At 38.7% G+C, this 11,354-nt stretch overlaps 1 protein-coding gene across 1 annotated transcript in view; it reads left to right on the forward strand.

Annotated features, from left to right (window-relative positions):
- Window positions 1-11,354, forward strand: part of TRPC3 (transient receptor potential cation channel, subfamily C, member 3) — a 35,878-nt gene that overhangs the window by 14,265 nt on the left and 10,259 nt on the right. Inside the window, 4 exon segments of the mRNA XM_009572954.1 lie at window positions 5,690-5,854; window positions 8,789-9,005; window positions 10,693-10,837; window positions 10,839-10,924. Of these exon segments, the coding sequence (XP_009571249.1) occupies window positions 5,690-5,854; window positions 8,789-9,005; window positions 10,693-10,837; window positions 10,839-10,924 (613 nt within the window).

The following is an 11,354-nucleotide window of genomic DNA, read 5'->3' on the forward strand; positions in this document are numbered from 1 at the left end:
AACTCCACACAGGATGCTTTCAACCCTGTAACTGTAGGAAGAAGACAAGGATGTAGCTTATGTTTCTTAGCTTTCAGTATCTCTAGCTGCACTTCTGGGTCAGCTACGTTGTCAGTTTACTGTTGCAAGACAGATAATACAGCCAAACAGAACTGTAGGTCCATGAAATGGTTAATGAGCCGTATGCCCTTTTCAGAGAGAGGAGAGACAGGAAAAAGCATATGACAAGTGAGCAAATGTGCTTAGAAGTTCACTGCTAGGGAAATGGAGTTTTTTAATTCTATTAATAATGAAACTCTTGCACTTAATACCCTAGGCACTGCATTAAAGCGTAGCCCATCTTGTAAACAGCATATGATTTTGAAGCTAAGGTTCAGACGGAAACTGCAGCCCCAATAGTGAAGGACTAAGGGAATTAAACTAAGAAAAACTAGTTAGAATAAGTAGTCTTGCTCTGTATGCTGAATTGCTGCTGCAGTAGTGCTTTTAGTATTGTATCTTAACTCTGTCTTTAGATTGCCAACAAAATTTCAGAGAAGTTGCTGACACTGGGCCAAGTTCTGCAGTTCTTGCTGAGATAAAAATCAGAGTAGAATTTCCAAGTGAAATCAATAAGAGTTTGAGTAAAATCACAGGATTTAATTTTCAGACACTGAAGTTTCAAATTGATAGATAAGAAAGAAGATTCAGAATTCTCTTTGTGTGGTGTTGTGCTGGTTCTGGCTGGGATAGAGTTAATTTTCTTCATAGTAGCTAGTATGGGGCTATATTTTGGATTTGTGCTGGAAACAGTGTTGATAACACGGGGATGTTTTCGTTACTGCTGAGCGGTGCTTACACAGAGTCAAGGCCTTTTCTGCTTCTCACCCCACCCCACCAGCGAGTAGGCTGGGGGTGCACAAGGAGTTGGGAGGGGACACAGCCGGGACAGCTGACCCCAACTGACCAAAGGGACATCCCATACCATATGACATCATGCTCAGCATATAAAGGTGGGGGAGGAAGAAGGAAAGGGGGGACGTTCGGAGTGATGGCATTTGTCTTCCCAAGTAACCGTTACGCATGATGGAGCCCTGCTTTCCTGGAGGTGGCTGAACACCTGCCTGCCGATGGGAAGTAGCGAATGAATTCCTTGTTTTGCTTTGCTTGCGCGCGCGGCTTTTGCCTTACTTATTAAACTGTCTTTATCTCAGCCCACGAGTTTTTTCACTTCTACTCTTCTGATTCTCTCCCCCATCCTACCAGGGGAGAGTGAGCGAGTGGCTGCGTGGTGCTTAGTTGCCGGCTGGGGTTAAACCAGAGCAGTTGCGTGTTTGCATATCAGTGTGCCAGGATCTGTTCCTGCTATGTCCAAACTCAGTCATTAGGATGTTAGGAATAAATAACACTATAATCACTCTTAGTCATACAGAAAAATATTTACTGATGACTTGGTTCGTGGTCATGAAACTGAATGCATCTGAAGTGTTACAGTCAATTATGCCCAGAAAAGCAGCTGAATTAAAATTGGGATTTTTTTAGTGACCACATACTGTCCTCATGCATCTTTCTTGTTCACTGGGGTTTGGTTTGGATCCCAAAATATTACATAAATGTGGTAGTAAGATCAACATGTAATTAAAAGTAAGAAACTGCATGGAAAATAGGATGAGAGAAGAGAAATGCAGAAGGAACAAGGTTGTAAGGTGATGTGATTGGTAGGTGAAATATGATGTGAATCTACTGTCCTCAGAGGAGATAAAGCTGGGGGGGAGACAGGTGTACAGGGGGAAAAAGAACCATAGAAGAGGTTGCAGTTGCTGAAAATAAAAACAACAAAATCATAAATTCAAATATTTCAGCAGAGCTGGAGAGAAGGATGAATTTCAGAGCTTTTATGGATGGGAGAGGTGACACGAGTTCCTCTGAGGGCTTGGAAGTGGTGCATATTGTGCAGTTGCCAACAGTTAAATAAGTTGCTAAGATCTTCTCGAGAGCCCTTAGACTTACTGCCAGAGACTAACTTGCAATAACCGTTGGCATCTTATTCACTAACTCCTCCCTTTTCTGCGGAAAATTATAGCAGGCAGATCTCCTCTTAGCGTTAGATCAAAATGTTGTTAGACCGGGAGGAATAAACCAGCGCACAGCTCTGGGTGAGATGCAAGAGGGCCCGTGGGCTGATTCATAGCCGTAGGCGAGCTCCCTTAAAGCTCCTTTACTGTTTCTTCCCGTTCCCTCTGGTAATAAGAGGAATGATGTGGGTGTTTCTTCTCTCTCCTCTTCCCTACAGTTTTAAGCTTGCTGTTTAAAAATGTCTTTGTAATTTGAAATAATTATGTACTTTCCTGTCTTTGGCCACAGTTAATCTGCTGTGGGATTTGCCCCTTGATGTCCTGAGTTGAGAATGAAATTTATCTTAGCAAGAGACCGAAGGCATATGTCAGAATGAACAAACACACAAAAACCAGTCTCTTTTTTTCAAATGGGCCAGGCTGGCAGTTTTTGTGGTGCATAAGCTTCAAAGGTGACAGGCTAATAAAAAGAATACAAACATAGTTCAAGTTGACATTAATTTCTTAAAAGACTTTTAAAATCTTTTTATTTATTTCTCTTGGCCATTCCACTACAGGTACAAACTGCATAAATGTGTGATCTAACTGGTTAATGAATCACACACCAAAATACTTTGGGACTTTTGTTTTCGAGCAAAGTAGATTAAAATATGAAGATTGTTTCCCTTTTTAAAGTTCATGCAACAGCTTCAGATTCCTCCTCTTGAGAGTTTTAAGGTTCCCTGTTTTCATTGCCAATGATTTAATTTGTTTTTTTTTTTTTAACGAAGTCTGCCCTACTGTACTACCGTATGCACTTTTTAATGAGATTTGGAATATAAATGGAGTTTTGCAGGCAAGACCTGGCAAACAACAGTGTATATAGTACATTATGATCTCAACAGAGTACAAAGGATAATAAAATGGATATCCGAGGTTTGCAGTAAGGGTTGTTTGTTTTTGTTTTTTTTTTTAAGTATAAGCAACTCAGATCAAATCTCACTCTTAATCCAAAACGGATTATCAAAGTTATCAGAATTATTTTCAAATCCTTTTTGTGAAACTGCCTAGCATTCTTTACTCCGATTTACTAGTTATTGTCAATCAATGTGACAAGTATATTACCAGATTTCTTGAAATTGCTGTGATAATCAGGCTGTTTACCCTTGTGCTTAACTGATGTCCCACATGCTCTTGTGATGTGGCAGTCTCACAGGACATGGTAAAAGAGTAATAGTGGTAATGGTGAGTATGATAACACTTTAGAAATGGACTTAACCAGAAATGTAAATATAATGGGCAAAGAACACAGGGAGCTATAGAATTCTTCTTCCCTCCCACCCCTTATGTTTCTTCAGTAGCAGCACCCAACATGGGCTACACGCTCCTGGTTACATGACATGATCCTGATGGAGTGGCTGCACAGTCTCCACTGTCCACATTGCTTCATCCTAAGTAAATACAACAGTGCTTTAAAAATAGAGCAATACATGCTCACCCTTCAACAAACTCAACCAAAAGTGATTTTAGTAAAATAAAACTTAAGCATATCTAAACAAATGCAGTTGTTGGCAGCAGCTTGTTTCATCGTTCCATAACTAATTTGGGAATCATTTCCCTGTGAACATACTGAAATCTTACTGAAGCTAGGAAAATAACATTTGCATGTATTTGCTGCATAGGAGAAAGATGGAAGTTGACTGTTTTGGTTTTTTTAGTAGGTACTAGATCCTCAATATGTGCCAGTTTAGTATCTTAACATTTCAATCTCTGCTCCCTTTCAATTTTAGGACACTTAAGGAAGAATTTGTGGAAGCTAGGGAAGAATGAAACTTACACAAAAAGCACAGGAGAGCAAGTTTGTGTTGTAGTAACTGTCTGAGGAGAAGTTAAGCATTAATCCTAAGCCTATTTTTCCACTTGTCTGATTGTCTCTTTGTGACTAGATCCTGATAAATTCACTTATGCCCTATTTCTTTGTCTTGATGTTTTTCTGGCTTCCCCTCCCTCCCCCCCGCTATTTTAAAGCAGTTGGTTATAGAAGTCCTTGATGATGTCTTGGCTCTGCTTAGTTAAGGCAGTTGAGATTTTACCATTGACTTCAGCATTCAGTGGGCATCAGAGTTAGGTCAAAAGAGAGTAAGTATATTTGAAAATTGGCTTTCACGTGTCCATGTCTGGGTACAACAAAACTAAGTACCAAAATTTGGATGTAGGGTTGAACATTCCAAAAATGGCCCGACATTCAATGAATCGAAATTCAGTGGTAGCCGTGTATGCGTTAGACTACTGACAATCAGTTTAAATGCCTGAATATGTCAACTTTTGGTCATTTTATCAGAGACTATATTTATTCAGATATTTGTACACATCTACTCTTGTGGTTTCCTCTATTAAGTTTGATACCTTTTAGTCCTTCTGCTATAGAAGTAAATGAGCAAATACTTAATATTGATAAATAATGTAAACTAATCAGCAAAGATAAAAGGAACATCTCATAAAAGAATTCATTAAAAATAAAATTATCTTGCTCAGAAATCACTGAAATGTTTGTATTTTTAGTTAAAGTATAGACCTCAGATCTTATGTGAGCCTTCTGCAGTGTGTTTTTAAGCTGTTAACAGCTCATTAAAACACAAAGAATAGCATAAGGCTATATAGTGATAACAATCTGTACATTCAGGGTCCTTTAAAATCTTAAAATAGTGAAAAAGGAAAATTTATTTTTGAAAACTGTCAAATTTGAGGATTTAATATTTTTCAGCTGAGATAGTATCGAAGGCATGAACTTAGAGAAAATACAAAACTGTACAGCAAAATACCATCTATTACAGAGTCCTCAGAGCTTCATCAAAACCATAAGATCATCTTTTCATCTGGTTCACAAAATGGAATTTATTTGTATTACTGAATGCTAAATTTTATTTTCCACAAAACATAAAAATGTATTTGTAGGATGTAGCTTCTGATTATTTTTCAAATTCCAAGCACATCTAAGTAGACGTGATAGCTAGCACCACTGATTGGTAGTAAGAGAGAAGAAAGCCTTTCAATATTCATCTCTGTGTATTCTGGTGAGGTTTAAAATTTTGTGCTGTGCTTTTGCTTCATTTATTTCTTGCCTCAGTAAGTTTTAGACTGAAAATGTATAGATGGTTAAGGAGGTATTTGGAGCCTTTGTCAAAGAACCAGATCAAATGTCAGTGATGTTTGAGGAGGTCTGTGAAGAGCATGTGCAGGAAAGGGAGAGGTTAACGGTGGGTTATGGTCAGACCAGAATTTTCAGTCTCCGCAGAAATTCTGCATGTACTTTGTATCAGCTTGATTTGCTGAGAAATTATTGGAAGTTAGGACTGAGGTTCCACTCTGACAGGATCCAGGCGGGTAGGTGAAGCTGTTCTAATAATGCATAAAAGGCTTCTATCAGTGATGGCTGTCCAGTGTGCAACCTTGTCCCCAAAGTGCTGCTTTAAATCAGCTCAGCAGTTTCTTCCTTATTTATTAACCTTTATTTTAAAGGAAAGGAGAAAAAACATGGTTCTTAAGGTCTAAATTAACAACAGATATTGAAGGTGATCATGATCATGTATGTAGTGGTTATATAACTCTTCTTATAAATTATAATATGTCTTGGTTTTCTTTCTTTTTCTTTACAGTTTGTGGCCCATCCAAACTGTCAGCAACAGCTACTGACTATCTGGTATGAAAATCTCTCAGGATTACGGGAGCAGACCATAGCTATCAAGTGTCTGGTTGTGCTGGTTGTGGCATTGGGCCTTCCATTTCTAGCCATTGGTTATTGGATTGCACCATGTAGCAGGGTACTGATTTTTTTAAATTACGTATCTTGTACTATTCTGGGAGCTATTTTTCAATTTCTGGCATTCAAAATGTAATATTGTACCTCTAATTCTGCTGCTTCCAAATTTGAACTAATTAATGATATTTTTAGTAATCTCTAGTCTTGAGCCAAAAGATACTATTTGTTTTATTTGCATAGTAAAGAGGGGACCACAGTGATGAAGCATGAAAATAAATTGTTGTTAAGTTTAAAGAAAAAAAAAAAAAACCTTCTCTGAGAGCTTTTTTCTTTTTTTAAATTTCCGTAGATTGTGCTCACCTCACAATCTGTGCTGTGTAATTGTATGTGTGTTAGTAACTTGGATTTTTGAAAGTCACCACTCAGATTCTGTATTAGGTCTCCTCTGATGGCATCTTAAGATCTGATGCTGTTCTCATATAAGCCATTAGCAGAACATCTGTTGACTTCACTGATGCAGAATTTAATCTTAAGTAAAATATTTGTTATTCCTGCCCTAGGAGGTCTGTTTACCAGGTGAACCATAGAGCAGAAATCAAATTAAATGCAATATTCCAACCACATGGTAGGGTATATTCGTGAAAGAGTGCAACTGTAAACTCTTCTTTAAGATTATATGAAAATGTATGGGTGCTTCCAGCGTATTCCAACCACATGGTAGGGTATATTTGTGAAAGAGTGCAACTGTAAACTCTTACTTCTTTAAAATTATATGAAAATGTATGGGTGCTTCCAGCTTTCCTGATGATCTCACATTGAAAATAATAGCAGTTTCTTTGAAATCCTTATAGTCTGTAGCAAGTGAATTGTCTGCAAATGAAGCATATTGATAGATCTTTGGCAAATCAAAAGAAGGAATATTTCTGTTATGTTAACTTTTTTTAAAATTTTATATAAATTTACTTCTGTGTTGAATGTGGTCTTTCAATTTTATTTCCTTAACAAGTGTACAGCAAAGAAATGGGAGTTTCACTCATTTATATTTTGCTCTTGTAGTTCACTTCAAAAAGGATAAGATTTTGCTCATCTCCTGCATATTTCAAGGGAACCTCATGTTTCCTCTGGGTTAAATATTTATTTACTTTAAAGATAAACCTTTATGAAAATAGTATAATTGTTACTTTCATTATTCTCTGAAAGGTCACGTTCCATGAATATCTGTAGTAAAGATATTCCTCACTCACAGCTCCATATCATAGAAATGTATTAATATATTTTTAGCAGGTGTCTAATATGGAAAAGTGATATTTGCCTTGAGGTTTAATTCCCAGTACCAGAAACACCTGACATTTTTCCTAGTGCTCATGTCAAATAAAAGTACTATACATTCAGATCAGTTGTTTGATACTGTAATTTCAAAACACTTTCTAAAGGTCAGGAACAGGAAGGGAACCTGAGATTGTTTGCATAGGTAGTAAATGCTATTTAGTGTGTGCTGGTCCACTTAGTTCATAGTAGCCAACCCCAGTTTCAGGAAAACCATTCCTTGAAATAAGAAAGCTACTTCCAGTTCCCCATCTGCTGAACTCATTTTTCTCTTCTTATATGGTGCTGCTGATAATGCAGCTCTTCACAGGGGGTTTTGGAATATTGCTTAATATTGGTGATGTATGTGATAGTTTATCACATTAGAATTGTGTGTTGACATTAATAAAGGTTAGGCGTTATCTGCAGAGTAGTATATTGTTCTATTGTACTATTGAAGGACACAGGAGGCCTTTGGCCTTAAGAGGTATGCAGCAGCTAGGACGAAGTCTGTTTAGCATCTGCCTTGTCACACCTTGTGCAGAGATGGGACAAGCATTGTCCCGCTCAGGCCACAGGAAGGAGGTGTATTCCGAAGGTACTACTCCTCCCAAAGGGAAGTAGGCTGGGAAGGACAAGTAAACCTACATGTGCATTCCCCCCAAAGAGGTATCCAAAGAGCGTCATCTCTGTGCTTGAGCCAATGCACAAATTGCTGTCTGTGGTGTAGCCTCACTGATACCTGCATTTTTTGAATAGGGGGTGGGGAGTTGCAGCAGCACTGGCACACGAGAACTTCACTGCCTAAATAAAGGATACTGGCAGTATTGCCCTCAGAGGAGTGGGCTTATAGTGTAGCACTTCTGACCCTGGCTTGCAGGATAAGGTTAATACTGATGGGATCAGTATTTTTCATACAGTGAGTAGCAGCGACAGGCCCATTGCTCTTTCCAGTGTGGTCTTCTGGAGGCAGCCGGTCCTCTTTTCTGGTGCGGACAGACTGCCTCTGTTGTTGCTGTTTTGTCCTTCTGCCAGGTGCATATGTTAATGAAATCAGCTGAACTTATTTGAAAATAGTAGTATTTCTGATCTTGTCCTTGCTAGTCCATTAAGATGGAATGGTCAGTATTTTTAGTAGACACAGGTTATTTATTTGGCACTTATAGCTCTGAACATACATTCTGTGGATGGAATACAGTAGCCAGAGATGAGATGAGTCTTTAATTTTTTCTAGAGCTATAGTCATAGACAAGCTAATAGTACGCTCTTGTTGGTAAGGAAAGCATTTTGCTACTTGGAGAATTTATTTATTTATTTATTTATTTTCCATGGGCTTGCTTTCGCAGATATTGATTGGTATCTGTGGGCATTAGATCAAACTCTTTTTGGTCACAGCCATTGTGCGTTTATAATTCCTTGCAGTGCTTCCCCTCAAACATTGCCATTTAGAGTTTATGGAATAACACGAATACTCACTAACAGGACAACATACTCCATGACGCTGCCTTTGGGAGACTTTTGTCTGAAATGGTAAAGCATCGCAGTTCAGTGCACTTGAAAGAATATCCTTTAAAAACGAGGTTTTAGAACGTCCTGAGCTCTGAGTGCCCATTTATGCTTCTGGAATGCCTGATGAAAGAGTTCGTTTCTTTGAGAAAACTGAGTGACTGCTTTCATTCTGCCTTTGCAGCTTGGAAGAATTCTTCGAAGCCCGTTTATGAAATTTGTGGCACATGCAGCATCCTTCATTATTTTCCTAGGCCTGCTGGTGTTCAATGCTTCAGACAGATTTGAAGGTATAACAACGCTACCAAATGTCACTGTTACTGATTACCCTAAGCAGATCTTTAGGGTGAAGACTACCCAGTTCACCTGGACAGAAATGCTGATCATGGTATGGGTACTTGGTAGGTATATTGCCCCTTCATCTTCGTCAACTGTTTTCCTTCAGATATAAATTCTAAAAGAAAGGAGAGAAGCCCAGGTCCCAGACTTTTGCTCCAGCTGCTGCACGGTTAGAAGAAATCCTTAGGGCAGATAACAGTGCATTAGACCTGGCAAGAGCATCAGAGCATCTCTGTGCTGCCCCCTCTTGCAGCATAGGGTAAAATTTTGTTTGCTGATTTGCCACACTGTTTGGTAATTCTGGTATTTGTAACAGGAGCACAGGTTTGCTGAAGAGAACACCACAGAAATTATACTTTACTGAAGTGGTTTTCTTAAGTAGTATCAGGAAGCCTATGCTGCTGTATGTGCCAGAAGGTCAGGAGTTCCTACTGCTCAGTGTTAAGGTGCTAGCACATCAGTGCTTATGTGGCATTGCTGCCTAGGTAGCATTTGGGGAAATCACAGTTTTTACCAGTGTCAAGGGCTAATGAGTCAGTTCTCATTACTCAGGTTTTTTTTTCACAAAACATGATCAGCCTGTTTGAAACTTTGTACGGCAGAAAATGCTAACTTCTGGCATTTCATCAAAGTCAGATGCTTTACGTAGCAAAATGACAGTTAGCCACATGATAATGTAGCCTTCTCAGCTTTTTACAGGCTGTGGAAGAGAAAGGAAGTGTTCCTGTGGCTGCTTCATTAAGGTGCCTCGCTTTGCCTTTTGAATCACCTATATCTCCTTGTTTAAGTATTGCTTCATCTTAAACTATGTCAGAGTAGGGAGATGCATATCCCTTGTATGCTGCCTTTTGGTAGTCCCAGCATATACTTGTGGGGAGCAGAAGGCAAGGACCGAGGTTTTTGGTGGTCTCTAGGGACTCAGTCACTGTGAGAAATTTCTTGGTCACTCAAGAGACGTCCAGCCTCAAGCCAGTCCAGTGCATGGCTGCTGTGGTTGGGGTGGCAGCAGTACCCCTCTGAATTACCCAGCCAGGGAAACAAGAAAAGAAGTTGTGAGGTTGTGGTTTTGTTATTTGTTTTTTTTTTTTCCCTAGAAACTTTTTTGAAGTAAGAAAAAGTCTTGATTCCCAACAACTACATCTCTAGATTATGATGAGGTTGTGATCTGGATTAATTCCACATAAATGAATTTCTGAGGAGAAGCTTGAGTAAGAAAACTGAATTGCACATAGCCAAATTCCACTTTCTGTGCTGAAAAGCGTCTTATTCTCTAAAGTGGAGAACCAGTAGTATAATTGTGCCATTTATATTTGGTCATCTATGTAGTTGGGTAGTTGTGCTCCTCTGTAAAAATTAATCCTGCTGATTCAGAAGTGTTTTATGAATGCAAATGTTAAGGAAATTAGAGGAGTTCTTTTTCCACATTTAACATTTTTCCTCCTTTAGAAGTACAGCTACTGTTACATTTTTAGGCCATAATACTTTCACTGCAAAGTCATGGCTCTACGCTACCCCACGTGGAGATGTCTGAGCTTTATCCCCATGTATCAATTAATACCCTGCCATTTGATCAACCCTGTTGAAACCAAGAGAGCCTTACTCAAGGTGTATGATGATGCTGTGACACTGCAGAGAGGAGAATTTTTGCTCCACTGGTACCACCTCGTTTCATGAAATGAGAGAATGCAGAGAGTTTAAATGAAAAGAGTTTGGCCAACATTGCTATGTTTTTTTCATTTCTTGCTGCAGGTATGATGTGGTCAGAATGCAAAGAGCTGTGGCTGGAAGGACCCAGGGAATATATTTTGCAGTTATGGAACGTTTTGGATTTTGGGATGCTGTCCATTTTCATTGCCGCTTTCACAGCGAGGCTTCTGGCATTAACCCTGCAGGCAAGCACAACAGTATGTGGACAACTACATTGAGGAGAATGACCTCTCTGAGGTCACACTTCCTCCAGAAATAGAGTATTTTACTTACGGTGAGTTTAACTTTTCTGCAACACAGATCTGAACATAGGAAAACTGGTAGGATGCACTAGCATTTTGGAGCCTTAAGATGAATATTTGCATGTGTTTGTGTTCATAGCATTGTCTAACCATTTCTGCCTCAATTTTTTGTTTCTATGCTATTTAAACAATAGTTGTTATGATCCTAATTTGACAAATAAGTTTGCTAATATATTAAAACCAAACAACAGGCATAAGAACAAAATCAGTTCAAATGTAGCTGTCCATAATTTTGTTGTAACTGTTTATCCTAGAGCTAAATTTGACCCTCTTGATTTTAAATATTTGCAAACTATATTTTATTCTTGGCTTAGTGCACAACAGATAAAATTCTGATGTGATTTTTTTTTTTTTTTGTCTGGTTCAGTTGTTTGATACAGTTATTCATATTTGTAAAGATCT

This window comes from Fulmarus glacialis, unplaced genomic scaffold, assembly GCF_000690835.1.
Source record: "Fulmarus glacialis isolate BGI_N327 unplaced genomic scaffold, ASM69083v1 scaffold14772, whole genome shotgun sequence".
NCBI lineage: Eukaryota > Metazoa > Chordata > Aves > Procellariiformes > Procellariidae > Fulmarus > Fulmarus glacialis.